The 13,571-nt window shown below is 36.2% G+C and overlaps 2 protein-coding genes across 2 annotated transcripts; both read right to left on the bottom strand.

Moving 5' to 3' along the window:
* Positions 1–2,255: 2,255 nt before the first annotated feature.
* LOC103864126 (DNA primase small subunit) lies at positions 2,256–5,909 on the bottom strand. The gene is made up of 15 exons (XM_009141881.3): positions 4,877–5,909; positions 4,737–4,787; positions 4,484–4,659; positions 4,327–4,404; positions 4,134–4,245; positions 3,881–3,965; positions 3,760–3,811; positions 3,611–3,672; positions 3,421–3,536; positions 3,219–3,340; positions 3,020–3,146; positions 2,866–2,939; positions 2,732–2,789; positions 2,570–2,649; positions 2,256–2,481 (listed from the first exon to the last, which is right to left on the bottom strand). Exons 1-15 carry the CDS (start codon positions 4,989–4,991, stop codon positions 2,419–2,421), a joined length of 1,371 nt encoding a protein of 456 aa, XP_009140129.1. The 5' UTR covers positions 4,992–5,909; the 3' UTR covers positions 2,256–2,418.
* Positions 5,910–6,162: 253 nt separating this feature from the next.
* Positions 6,163–12,920, bottom strand: LOC103864125 (isoleucine--tRNA ligase, cytoplasmic). The gene is made up of 24 exons (XM_009141880.3): positions 12,300–12,920; positions 11,654–12,226; positions 11,250–11,363; positions 11,017–11,114; positions 10,696–10,774; positions 10,427–10,585; positions 10,233–10,322; positions 10,009–10,142; positions 9,606–9,765; positions 9,389–9,472; positions 9,082–9,291; positions 8,853–8,978; positions 8,627–8,764; positions 8,444–8,547; positions 8,280–8,343; positions 8,015–8,103; positions 7,790–7,931; positions 7,627–7,690; positions 7,443–7,510; positions 7,179–7,301; positions 6,956–7,021; positions 6,753–6,864; positions 6,568–6,659; positions 6,163–6,480 (listed from the first exon to the last, which is right to left on the bottom strand). The coding sequence occupies exons 1-24, from the start codon at positions 12,831–12,833 to the stop codon at positions 6,376–6,378; spliced, it is 3,528 nt and encodes a 1,175-aa protein (XP_009140128.2). The 5' UTR covers positions 12,834–12,920; the 3' UTR covers positions 6,163–6,375.
* Positions 12,921–13,571: the final 651 nt, after the last annotated feature.

Genomic DNA, 13,571 nt, shown 5'->3' with positions numbered 1-13,571 from the left:
TAGTTTAAGTTTCTAAATGACCTAGTTTTCAAGAGAAGCAATGAGATATAATATCTTCTAATAAATTTTAATTCAGCTATGAGATAAAATATCTTCTAATAAATTTTTAAAAATATTATGGTTATAATATATACATAATTTTGATAACTCAAATCTTGTTATATATATATTTAAATATTAAATGCATGATATTAGGAAAGAAGATATCTCGTCAGTTGATTGAAACTGGTTTTTGAAAAAACAAATCCCACTATAAAGATTTAAATAATAGATAATAAGAAAAAAAAATAAGGAATTTTAACGTTAAAACCCCCCAACTAACTTTGTTTTGGGCAAAAACCCCCCAAACTAAGTATTTAACGAAAAACTTCCTAAACTAACTTTATTTAATGAATTAAACTCTGATAGGTCATAAATACTATTACTACCAGTAAATATATAATTTAGGGGTTTTTACACTAAGTAAACATAGATGAAGAATTTTACCATTAAAATGAAAAAAATTCAAAATACTGTAATAGGAGGATAAAGTTTCAAATTACATTTTATAAATTAATGTATAAGCTTCTATAAATGACTTAGAACCTCTTATAATAATTTAAAACGTCTGATTTTTATAAATGTATTTATAATTTTATAAATAATTTATAAAGCATGCATTGAATAATTAGACATTAATAGTTATTATGATACTTTATATACAAATATAATTTTTTCTATACGAATATAAAATCATTATATCAATTGAAATAAACACTTTTGTGTATTATTTTATGTAATTTAAAAATATATAAAAAAATGATCGCATTATTACTCTTTCATAGTTTCAACAATTAGTTACCATAAATAATTATTTCTAATATTATGTAGATTATTTGGAAAGTGGTAATTGAATTATCCTTTCCTTTTAGATATAATTATAATAAATAAAATTAAAAATCATCTATTATAACAATTTGAAGAGTTCATTTATGATCAACACGTAATAAAAAATCACTTATGTGACTTCTCAATCAATATATAGTAGGATTTATATTTTTATAAATAATTTATAACATTATATAAATAATTTTAAAATTCTGATAAATTTATTCTGTAAACAACGATAAATAATTTAAAAATCATATTAATAAACATGTTTAGATTTTGTAATATTTAAAATAGTTATTATATAATTATATTCGAATACAGTTCATCAAGTAGAATATAAAACTATTATAATTATCTTGTATAAAAATTTGTTCATTATATTTTATAGTTTATAAATATTAAAAGTAATAAAATATAACATTATTAATCTTTCTATAATTTCGAGATTTAGTTACCATAAATTATTATTTGTAATATTCTTTAGATTATATGGCAAGTGATGTTAAATGTTCTTAGACTTACCTTAAATTTTTAGATCTAATTTAAATAAATAAAAGTTAAAAACAATCGACCAATCAAATTATAACAATTTTTTTGAAACTTTACCTATGAGCGACACGTCATCAGAAATCACTAAAGTGACTTCTCTTTTAATGTATTGGGGGATTCAATCGTGTCAAAACAAATTTTCACGTTTGCGCATAAGTTTTAAATACTTTAACTTGCAAAACCAGATGGAAGCGCACGATTGATTGTCTCTCAAATTAATTAGTGTCAAGTCCGTGTTTCTCAGCGTTTGCATCAACTAGGAGCTAGAAAGTTCGTGGGGCCACTCGGTTGCATGCCATTTGCTCGTGCTTTCAACTTAATTCCAACTGGCAAATGCTCTGAACAAGTCAACCAAATCCTCTGTGGCTATAACATGAAGCTTAGACTTTCTCGCAGGAGTTGACCAAAAAAAAAAAAAAAACTCTCAGGGCATTGAATACTGAGGATATCACAATACTACATTTGTCTACGCCAACTCTTTACGACCTATTCATGAAACTAGTTTTCAACTATGGTCAATTTGGTAATAATTTAGTTGTCTAGTACCCTATTGAAATGTTTTGGTTTGGTGATTTTGGAAGGGTTGGAGAACGCGTACAAGCCTTATTGTGGCGACTATTTCCACCCTTTTACTTGCTTCAAGGGTGAGGACTAGTCAAAGTTTGTCTTTTGGGACGCGTATCACCCAACCGAAGCTACCAAGGCACTTCTTGATGGGGACAAAACTGTGGCTACACCTTTAAACATTCGTTACCTTAACCATCTTTCATTATCAATGTAATCTTTAGTGTAATTCATATCCATATAAATATACTCAAATCACATGTCATGCCAGATTAATCACTCGCTAATAAAGGTATAATTTTCTTAAAAAACATAACAACAAGATGTATAGATTCTCAAGCTTAGTGAAGATAGTACATTACAAACTAAAACCAAACTGAAATAGAAACTTAGAGCAGACTGTAAACCACAAAATAAAAACTCAATAACTCTCAGTTACCAGCTAAGTGAATCCTTAGACTTGCCAATTTTGGTTTTGTATGAACTCTCTATTTCTTCCTGCAGACATTTCATTAAACATACCACATCACTTTTCCAAGAGCCTTTCATATATTTTCATTTAATAAAAGAATGGGGAGTAATATACCTTGCATGATTTCAGTAAGGGTTCTAGGAATGAGGATCTGAAGAACTTGACTGATTTCCCAAGTAGACTTGTATCTGAATCTGGCAGGTGTTAAATACAAAATGATATTATTCAAAGGCTAATTTGAATCAAATCAACATTTACTGTAACTAAAAAACGTACCATCACTATCATCATCCACATCCATTCTTGAGCCTCCTGAGTTGATTTCTTCGATTAGCTGGAAGAAAAGAGAGTATATAATATAAGCTTGAAGAACAGAGCTAATTCAGATGTAACAGGTCTATTAATTTTACCTGTGAAAGTGTTGGAACTGCCAATGGATCAAACTCATCGCAGTTATTTGGGTCGATAGGAACACATACACGACCTGATAATTCACAAGACATTTCTTCTTTAAGGTGTATATGAACATCATTCTGTATCTATTCAAGAATCAAAGGAAGGGACCTGTTTTTGGATGGACACAGAAAGGTGCCTTAAGCAAATGGTTCATTTGTTTTGAGACCTCCAAATCAATTCGAGGATAGGTAAAGGTGAAGACGATTTCTTCAACGCACATACGCAGTGTTGGAGCCTGAGACATTGGATATAGGATTCAATTTCATTGAGACAAAACAACTAAACAATTCACAACACTACTACAAACCTTGTGTTTCTTGGATTGGAGGGTGTTTTTAAGCTGCTCCCACCTTACAAGGCTGATGGCTTCTTCTGATAGAGATGATCTAGCTGAATTCTCCCATTTTCCTCTGAGCTCTGATTGAATATCTGTCATTGTAAGTCACCAAAATGAGGTTAGGACCACGTGTAAGCTGGAATAAAATACATCATCATGACACTTTACATACCTTCATCAGAAATCATCGCAAGTATCTTCTCATACTTGTCTTTGGTAGAGAATATGCTTTGAGTTGCTTGTAACTCGCCCTCAAAGAAACCCTTGAGATAATCTACATACGATCTCCTGTAGAAGCCAGATAAAAATTAGTAACCAGAGATAGTGATTCTGAAAAGCAAAGGTGATGGAGGAACACTTACGCAAGGAAAGGATGAAGAGAATAACCCATAAGAGCTACTTTTCTTGCATTGTTCTCATTTCCCTGTTGTCACACATAAACAGTAATTAAACTTTAGAGAATTTCACAAAACAAAACAAAACAAACCAGCATTTAGCTCTTGAAGGCAACCTTATAAACACGGAAGTACTCAGCAACTGCTGATCTTTGTTCATTAGTCATCCTGCAGAATGCAGAAAGTGATTCTAATGTTCAACAGTGTTAGTAGTGAGCGTTGAGTAATTGTTTTTACCTGCGAGCTTTAGGATCACAAACCCAACAGTGAACTCCACGACGTCCACTGAACACCCAGAGGATGTGTTTGAATCCGAAATCCTCTGCAAAAATTGGCAAAGACCAAAAATATAAGTGACTACCTATGACACTAGTTCCATCCACAACGTGCTTGACATTGACTAGGCTATATTGTTGAACAGCATAGACAGAGTTAGAAACTAACTCCCAAAGAAATGGTAGTTGAATGAAAGTAGTGGGAGCTGGGGTACCAGTGAGGGAAGTATGAATGACTTTGATAGCAACAGTCATCAAAGGCCAACATTTGGAGCAAACATCAGCTCCAGAGCAACAGTATCTAACATCGTCATAATCTGTTATATCCTGAAAAAAAACACACTTAGGAATAAGAAATTAAAAAAAAAACAAAGAAAATTTCAAAGATGAGAAAATGAAAAAACTGACAATATCAAAGACCAACTCCCTCTCCACAGGAGTAAACACATTGGAGCCAGTTTGTGAATAGGCATGCCTCTTATCAGGCTGCACGAAAAGAAAAGAAAAGAAAAACTCAATTAAAAATGGTTTCTTAAGCAGACAGAAACTGATTTTGAGGGCTTACGTCAACGCTATAGACGGCGCCAATATCAATCTTGTAAGGGAAATGGGATCTGATAGCGTCTTCCATGGATGAAGCATTTTTGAAGGACTTGTAGCGGAGATAAACGTCGTTCTCAAGGGTGAAAGAGAACTCTCTTCGACCAAAGTAGTATTCATCGCAACCAGGATGTTTCCCATCTATTATATATTTATTATTAGGCCTGTATAGTAAGAGAAAGCAAACAAATAAAAAAAACAAGAGAAGTAAAGCCTACCGTGTCCGTAAGAAAGCCATTTGTGAATATCACTGTAAGGAAACAGATTGCCTGCATTCAATAAAGAGTACTTGAGAGATCTGACTTGCGAAGAAGATCAAATGTTTTGATGGTAAGAAAGAAAGAGAAAGGACTCTTGCCGTAGTAAATTCGGAGGTAATTAACGTTGAAGAACTCTTCTGGTTTCGGCTTGTTGATCTGTGGTGCGTCCATCATCGATTCATCTTCTCTGCTTTCGATCTCTTCTCTCGTCATCTTTCTTTCCCGCAACAATTAAACCCAAAAAACAAAATCCAACTTTGCAAAGTAGAGATTCACAGAAACAAAACAAGAGAGAAACACAGTCGACGATTACTGAAACATTTTTAGGGATTGTGGAAATGGCGGGAAAGAGGAGCCAATTAGGGTAAAATTAGGCGGGACACTTTATAACGGGCTTTACTTATTTGGGCCCATTAATGTTTAGAATACAGCATACGCTATAAATTAATATTAATATTGATAAATTAATATTTTTCTTAGTCCCAAGTTAAATCAATATAAAATTTGATCAAATAATAAATTTATAAAAAAAATCTGAAATAAATACACGGTCCACTAAAATAATAAATTAATAATTTTTATATATTTTCTGTTTCAATATATAAGTAGTTTTAGTTAAAAGTGTTAATATCAAGAAAATTATAACTTTTAAAAACTAGCATTTAATAGATAAATTCAATCAAAAATAAAAAAAATATGTATTATTAGATTACACAATATTCAACTAATGAAAAAATTAGTTTAGATTTCGTGAAACAAAAAGGTTTGGCTAACACTCACGGCCGGCTCAAAAAAACTGTGGGCCCTTGGGCAAAATGATTTTCAAATTTTTTTTTACATATATTATGGATAATTTAAAAAAAAAGATAGGGTCCATATCCCTTTTATTTTTCTGAAAAATTAAACTCCTTTTTAATACTAATTATGCCAAAAAAAATTAGACCCTGGATCCACGCTCCATTGCACTGCCTCCTAAGCCGGCCCTGCTAAAACTACCTATATATTGAAAAAATGTATGAGGTTTTGGTTTTGGTTCATGTAGATAGTTTAAATAACTGGTTTTGGTTCTTATTAATTTTGTAAATGCAAATAACTATTCGAGTATTCTTTTTATAGAGTTTTATATTAGAAGAAACTTGGTAACCAAAATAATATTTGATTGGCGATGAACACGTTGGTATATGGAAGAGAGCATGCATCTCCTCCAAGCAAGGAAACAACTGCGATTTTAGGCTTCTATGTGATCGACGTGAATCAAATATACCACGTGTTCCTTCCATCCAATGTCTGTACCGTTCTGACTTCTGACCGTTGAAGTTGTTGTTTTTTTCGTTCATCTCACTCGCAATGCTTCCTTTTTATGTTTTTATCCAATACAGAAAAGAAAGAATTATAAGAAAATCATGATAACAATAGTTTCTAGAATATTTATTTATGTAGGAAGAAAATATCGAGAAATAATTTGTGCAATCGTCGTAAAACATTACTCTTAAGTAGTAATGAGATCCGTAAAAAGCCAGGGTTGCAAAGGGCAACGAAGTAATAAAGACATAAGAAAAAAAAATAGATGGTGTGTGACATAAAGGGGAGGGGGTCCTCAAGAGTTGGTCGTGCTCAACAAGTAGTCCCCGACTGTCAAATGAAGATGGTCTCCAAGGACCACAGTCACCGCTGGCAGCTTCTCAACGCAGCTTACAGTTATCTGCTCATCCAACAACAAAAAGCATTTAGGCACACCCCAAATCTTCGGGTTCTTCAAAAGCTTAACTAAGTAACTATCAGCATTTACCTTGCCATTTCCTTCTTGGAATTCTGATTTCAAATTAGAATGGTCCCGCGATAACAAGTACGCTTGGAGCCCGCTTGCAAATTTCACATCTCCTGAAAACCATATTAGATGCATTCGTTAAAACAGAGAGAGAGAGAGCGCGAATCAACAAGCATTTATTATTATTATGAGATGTGGTGACTCACCTGAATATAAGGCAATAATAGCTTCTTCATTGAACTTCAAAGCTGGTCTAGCCAAGCTTATCTTAAAGGACAGCTTTGAAACGTTTTGAAAACTCTCTTCAGATAATATCACCTACAAAATAACAGACACCAGATCATTCGTTACGTTTTCTAACTGGGGTGAAGCAAACGTAGCAGGCGTGTTGATGATGATGATGACTTACTGCATGTGATGGCATCAACGTCGACAGAAGCAAAGAGGAACCAATTGTATCCTTTATGTATTGTTCCTGCCCACAAAAAAAAAAAAGATGAACGATAAGATATTCTCTTATAGCAATGCACTTGAAAGGTTCAAGTATATGAGTGTGTTTTCAAAAGGAAATCATCTCATCGGATAGATAGAGCTTTAAGTCAAGAAGAGAAACACAAAACAAACGCAGTTACCTGAGAGTTTAGAACTTGTCGCAACGCAGATACATCTTTGTCCAATGATTCAATGTACACTTCCACAAAGTCTGTTGGTTCCAGACCTGACTTCTTCCTTAGTTTTTGGATCCTATTCACAATCTATATAACACAGGGAACGAATAGCTCATGAGCACCGCATCGGAAGAAAAATGACAAGATACAGAAAATTATATACAAATTCTTATACGAAAATGTATTCCTACGGTTTCATCTAAACAGCCGTGCGGCATATCTATTTACCTCGCGAGCAACACCTGCTTCATACAACGAATCATCTGCTCGTAGATCCAAAATCACCAAAACATCACCTGCATCATGAACGAAAGAAAATATTGCAAGTTATCATTAATCGTAGAGCACCCGTAATCGATTAAAGATTCAAACAAAATTGACAATAGCGAAGGTAATCAGTTATGCTCCGTACCATCTCCATTTGCATCAATCTCTGTCTCCTTCAAACCATCCGGGCGTTTGAAAACCCTGACAATCTGAACGAAAAGTGTCAGAATTTAGCTATTTACAGCATATTCTTCATTTTCTATCCCACAAGAAAAAATGCATAAGAAAAAATGCATAGGATGAGATACCTTGATATCTGTTAGCTCCAGCGTGTGTCCAGCAATAGTAACTTTCTCAGCCTCCTCAAATCTTAAGATATCTTGCTGAGACATTGCTTTAACTTCTTTGGCAACAAGTCCCATTGACTTTCCAAGCCGTTTTCCCAATGCACTATAGGGATGAACAAGTCAAATCGCTTTCTACATTGAGCACAAAAGGTTAAAAGCAAATCGCAGGGAGAAAAGTTGACCAACCTGAAATCTGGTTCTGCTTTTAGAGACGCATACTTCAGAGTATCATTGCATGGCACTAGAGATCTTACATTAAGTTCTTCCAAGACATACTGCAAGGGAAAATCAAAATGAATGAGCTTATAATATTGGTTCTTTGAATATCAAGTGAAACAATATAGCTGTAGAGACATGTTTTTCTGATTTCACTAACAACCTCAAAATTTTCTTGTAGATATTTATATATGCATAATAAAAAACTTCAAGAAGATACACTAACACCACATACCTCTCTTAGTTTTCCAGTTATGTCATCCAAGAATTCTGCATCTGGATGAACTACAGTGATTTCCCTGATACAACAAGGATAATTATGTGTTACTCTTTTTTGTTCAGTATAGGCTACCAAAACAGATGCTGCAAGCCAGAATAGTGATTAAGCACAAAGCTCACTTTAGAGGAGTTTTCAAGGGTAGCTTGTGACGCTCACGAATGTTCCGAGCAAGATCGATGATTGTCATCATCCTTGTAACACTTTGTTCAATCCTCTCATCTCTCTGTTAAAATATAAATAAGTTAAAATTCAGACAATTATTATGTTATCCTTGGGTATAGAGATATGGACTTCAGTATTACCGTTCCTTCCGCTTCTGGGAAACTGCAGTAATGAATGCTTTCCTCAGAACCTTCACATGCTTTCCGCAGATTCTGGTATAACGTCTCAGTGAAGAAAGGTGTAAAAGGGGTCATCACTTTGCAAGAAGTGAGGAGCACCTGAAAATCCAGACGATTATTAGTCATTACATTTGTTCAAATAATAGTCACCATGAAAAAAGTAGTATTCCCACAACTATTACTATACATTGTATAGGGTTGAAAGAGCAATGTGACAGTCATCTTCTCCTGTCCGGCCTTTTAGCCTCTTGCGGTTGAATCTAACATATATGTTAGTGAGATTGTCGAGGAACTTCAAGAGATAAGGAACAACCTGAAAAGGAAAAGAAAAATATGATAAATACCACGAGACAGTGATCGCTTGTTTTCTAGTACAAACATCACATCATGCTGAAAAAGACATGTAATTAGCTTACAGTGTAAAGCCGATATCCATCCATCTCCTGGCGGACAAAATGAACAAGACTCTGCGTAGCTGAGTGAATCCATTGATCGAGAACGTTTGATGACCGTAAAGTTGCTAGATTAGTAGGAACAAATGGTCCAGAGCCCTCAATCTCAAGTCTCTTTGCATTCTGAACAAGGAACCGATACGCATTGTACCATGGAAGAAATACATCTTTGACCTAGAGACCCCCAATACAGTGACCAAAACAGTTCAGGAAAACAATAGATCTACTACTCAAATAAGCAGCAATAAAATCAACAACCAAGATTACTCACAACACCAAGTACTCCTTCCTTTTTGAAGCGTAGTGGCTCAGCACGTACGACCGGAGAATTTATGATGTACAATCGCACAGCATCCTGTTAGCGTTCACGTAAAGTTACTAATTAATGACGTGTTCACAACTGCCAAGATTTCCATAACTAATCGAACAGAGAAGAGAAATAAAAAACTGAAAACGCAGCATAAGAGCATATTACAGGGACAACTTACAGCTCCATACTCATCTATGACTTCCAAAGGAGGTGGATAGTTCCGTAATTTCTTACTCATCTTTTTACCATCCTCAGCAAGCACAAGGCCATTGCAAATCAGATTTCGAAATGCTGGCTTTCCAAATAGTGCAGTCGACAGCACCATAAGAGTATAAAACCTGTATATGCCAAACCAGCAGTTAAGATGTTATTAATTGCCTACTAAGCAGAAAAATAATATTGCTTTTTCAATACACTATCACATTTGCTATATACTAAATTAATAACACCTTCCATTAGCCTCTGACTCATTACTTAATTTAAGTACTGTAGTAAGAACTAGACCATCCAATACATTAAAGGGAGGGAGCAACCCCAGAGATATAGTAATAGATAATTTTACATATGCAACTTGAACATACCATCCACGAGTTTGATCAAGCCCTTCAGCAACAAAATGACCAGGGAAATTCTTCTCAAAAAGCTCCTTGTTTTCAAAAGGATAATGGATGTACGCGTAAGGCATTGACCCACTCTCAAACCAACAATCAAAAACCTGAAGAGGTAATATAAGCATAAGTGTGAGATCACACTCTAGATAAGAAAGGATTATAGATAAAATGAAAGAACACGGGATCAATCTTACATCTTCTACACGATGGAGCACACCAAACTCAGGCCCACGACTGGATGGGATTGTAATGTGATCAATATGGTGACGATGCAGGTCAAAGACCTGAACCAAAGATCATCAGAAAAACAAAATGAGCACCAGGCCTTTTTGACAAGTAGTTGCAACAGAAAGATAGACAAACAAAATGCAAAATCAGAACAAGAGACCTTGACACCAGAGAGCTTTTCAAGCTTCTCGACCGAATCCATGACAACAATTTCCTCACCATCATCACTGATCCATATCGGTAGAGGCGTGCCCCAAAATCTACTTCGGCTAACAGCCCAATCCCTTGCGTTTTCAAGCCAATTGTGAAACCGTTTATCCTGAGTTGCAGGTCAATCAAGAAGAAGGTATCAGGAAAAATGTATTCACGTCATTCTCTAAAACTGCTATACTCGTAATATATATAGAGTATTGATCTTTCTTCACTTACCTTCACATAATCAGGTACCCAGTGTGTCTGTTTATTGTTTTCTAACAACTGTTCCTTCAACAGCTCCACCCGCACAAACCTAACAGGGCAACCACAAACAAACTTCAGCATCCTAACCACGCAAAAGAATGAAACAACAAGCTTCATATGATCTTTGCTAATTCTACGTGTCATACAGATCTGATGTTCACTACTTACTGAAATAAATACAATATGGAAATGAAAACATGGAAATCAAGATAAAGTGCCTCACTGGAACTAGGACTGAATGATGCAACAACTAAGACCTTAGCTCAAGCTCATATTAAGCAAGAAGCATACCAACTGGGAACGGCTCTATATATGAGAGGAGTGTCTGATCGCCAGCAAAATGGATATGAGTGAACAAAGCTCCCCGTTTTAACAAGCCTGCCTTTGGCCTGAGATAACAAGAAATATTATTTGACAATAAGAAGCCGCCTAAAATTAACAATCCAATGGTCCAAAATGCACTTCGATCCTCAGACACTTGAAAAATCATCCAGGCCTATTAGAAGTTAGGCATCAATAATTACCTTCACGGCTTCAATTATATCCTTGTCTGCATCTTTGACGTACCGGCCACTGAAATGGGTAATTCTCTCAGTGAACAACCCATCGTCATCAACAGCCACAACTAGATTCTCACCCTGAAAGAGAGTATCAAAACATATAAAACATTTACCATTATGAGATAAAGGGAGCTCAGTAGAATAGAGACGAGCATGGGTCCTTGAACATACTGTACGCCTAAACAAGAGAGAAAGAAACTACTAATGAGGATCTCTTCCGAAACAAATAAATAATACAACGTAGTCCCTTAAACCCCAAATAAATCCCAGGAGTTACCAACCCAAAATCAAAGATCAACTAAACCCCAACTTTTCTAGTCATGTCTGACGTTAAGGGGTTGATAAGGATAATGTAGTCAAAACCTAACCTTTTTAATGATGTTGTTCTCGAGACAAACACGGTAATCGTCTTCACCAAAAGCAGGAGCACAGTGGACAATACCAGTACCACTGTCATCAGTGACATAACTATCTGCTACTACTCGGAAGGCCTCACTTGAGAAATCACTAAAGTACTCAAACAAAGGTTCGTACTTCTTCCCAACCAGGGAATCTCCATTAAACTTCTCCAAAACCTCATACGAATCAGCCACACTGTCAGGTTTAGCACCACCTTTGGCTTTAGGATTAGCTTTCTTTGTATCAGCATTAGCCTTGGGCTTATCAGCGGGAAGGGCTGACAGGCGAGATTCAGCAACCACGTAGACTTTCCCAGTGTTCTTGTTCCGAACCTTGACATAAACAAACTTGGCATTGACACACAAAGCAAGATTGCTAGGAAGAGTCCACGGAGTAGTAGTCCATGCCACAAAAGCAGCATTATCTTGATCACCAATGACTGGGAACGTCACCATAATCTCAGGATCTGGAACGTCCTTGTAGTTCTGACCCGCTTCAAAATTAGATAACGGCGTCTTACAACCAGTACTATAAGGCATAACCTGCACCAAAAACATAAATCAATTCACCTATCAAAGCAGATAAAGAAACAAATGGAGAGAAAGCCAAACAAACCTTGAAGCCTTTGTAGACAAGATTCTTATCAAAAAGCTGAGCAAAGACCCACCAAACACTCTCCATAAAGGGCAGATCCATCGTCTTATAATCGTTCCTGAAATCAATCCAACGGCCAGTTCTAGTAATCACCTTCTCCCACTCCTCCACATATCGAGTCACGATGCTCCTACACTCTTCGTTGTACTTATCAATCCCCATCTGAAGCACCTGATCCCTCCTCTTGATATCAAGCTTCTTATCGATCTCGTTCTCGACGGGGAGGCCGTGGCAGTCCCAGCCGAACCGACGCGTGACGTGGTGGCCGGTCATGGTCTGGTACCGCGTCACGATGTCCTTGATGGTACCGGCGAGGATGTGGCCGTAGTGAGGGAGACCGGTGGCGAAAGGAGGGCCGTCGTAGAAGATGTACTCGGGGAGGTGCTCGGTTCGCTTGAGCTGAGTCTTGAAGGCATCGATTTGAGTCCAGAAAGAGAGTACATTCTCTTCCTCGCGGGGAAATGAGAACTCCTTTCCTTCGCAGACTTCTTCCATGGCGAGAGATTGAGAGAGATTAGGGTTTCTGCGGGATTGACTCAACACAGACTATAACGGCGCAAGTGAGAGTGACGACTTTGATACTTTTAACGGGCTGAGCTTGCAACGTATATAGGGCCTTTTTAGGTTTCAATATGTTAGCTCTCTTTTTTTTTGGGTAACAATGTTAATTTACATAAGCTCAGAAAATCACTACAAGAAAACATCGGGATACTGAGGGAAAAAATCGTCGGTATGTCGTCGGAATAACACTATTCCGACGACATACCGACGAAAAAAGTCCTCGGAAATATCTCCTCGGAAATTCATACTTCCTCGGAATTCCGTCGGAAATTTCCGACGGAATTCCGAGGAAACAAAATTCCGAGGAAACTCCGAGAAACATATGTTCGTCGGATGGTTCCTCGGAATAAACCGATGGAATTCCGATGGTCAAATCCTCGGAAGTTTCGACATTTTCCGAGGAACATATGTTCCTCGGAATTTTCCGAGGGAATGGAGTTCCTCGGAAAATTCCGAGGGACAAAACTCCCTCGGAATTTTCCGAGGATTCCATTCCCTCGGAAAATTCCGAGGGAATTATGTTCCTCGGAATATTCCGAGGGAATTATGTTCCTCGGAATATTCCGAGGGAAGAAAGTTCCTCGGAATTTTCCGAGGAACTACATTCCCTCGGAATTTCGAAAAAATTTATTTTTTAAAAAAAAATTTAAATTTTTTAAATTTAATTTTAAA

Source organism: Brassica rapa, chromosome A04 (genome assembly GCF_000309985.2).
Source record: "Brassica rapa cultivar Chiifu-401-42 chromosome A04, CAAS_Brap_v3.01, whole genome shotgun sequence".
In the NCBI taxonomy this organism is placed as follows: Eukaryota; Viridiplantae; Streptophyta; class Magnoliopsida; order Brassicales; family Brassicaceae; genus Brassica; species Brassica rapa.
Note: the sequence above shows the minus strand (reverse complement) of the source record. Positions and strands in the feature narration are given on the sequence as shown.

What these genes read in the sequence shown, in the direction of transcription:
- LOC103864126 (XM_009141881.3), bottom strand. Translation starts at nt 4,991, where the DNA reads ATGACGAGAGAAGAGATCGAAAGCAGAGAAGATGAATCGATGATGGAC. An exon ending in TTACCTCCGAATTTACTACG is followed by an intron (nt 4,788 to 4,876) that starts GCAAGAGTCCTT and finishes TATTGAATGCAG; the next exon opens with GCAATCTGTTTCCTTACAGT. An exon ending in CCTTACTGAAATCATGCAAG is followed by an intron (nt 2,482 to 2,569) that starts GTATATTACTCC and finishes AAATGTCTGCAG; the next exon opens with GAAGAAATAGAGAGTTCATA.
- LOC103864125 (XM_009141880.3), bottom strand. Translation starts at nt 12,833, where the DNA reads ATGGAAGAAGTCTGCGAAGGAAAGGAGTTCTCATTTCCCCGCGAGGAA. An exon ending in AGAACAACATCATTAAAAAG is followed by an intron (nt 11,364 to 11,653) that starts GTTAGGTTTTGA and finishes ACTCTCTTTCAG; the next exon opens with GGTGAGAATCTAGTTGTGGC. An exon ending in AGGAAGGAGTACTTGGTGTT is followed by an intron (nt 9,292 to 9,388) that starts GTGAGTAATCTT and finishes GGGGGTCTCTAG; the next exon opens with GTCAAAGATGTATTTCTTCC.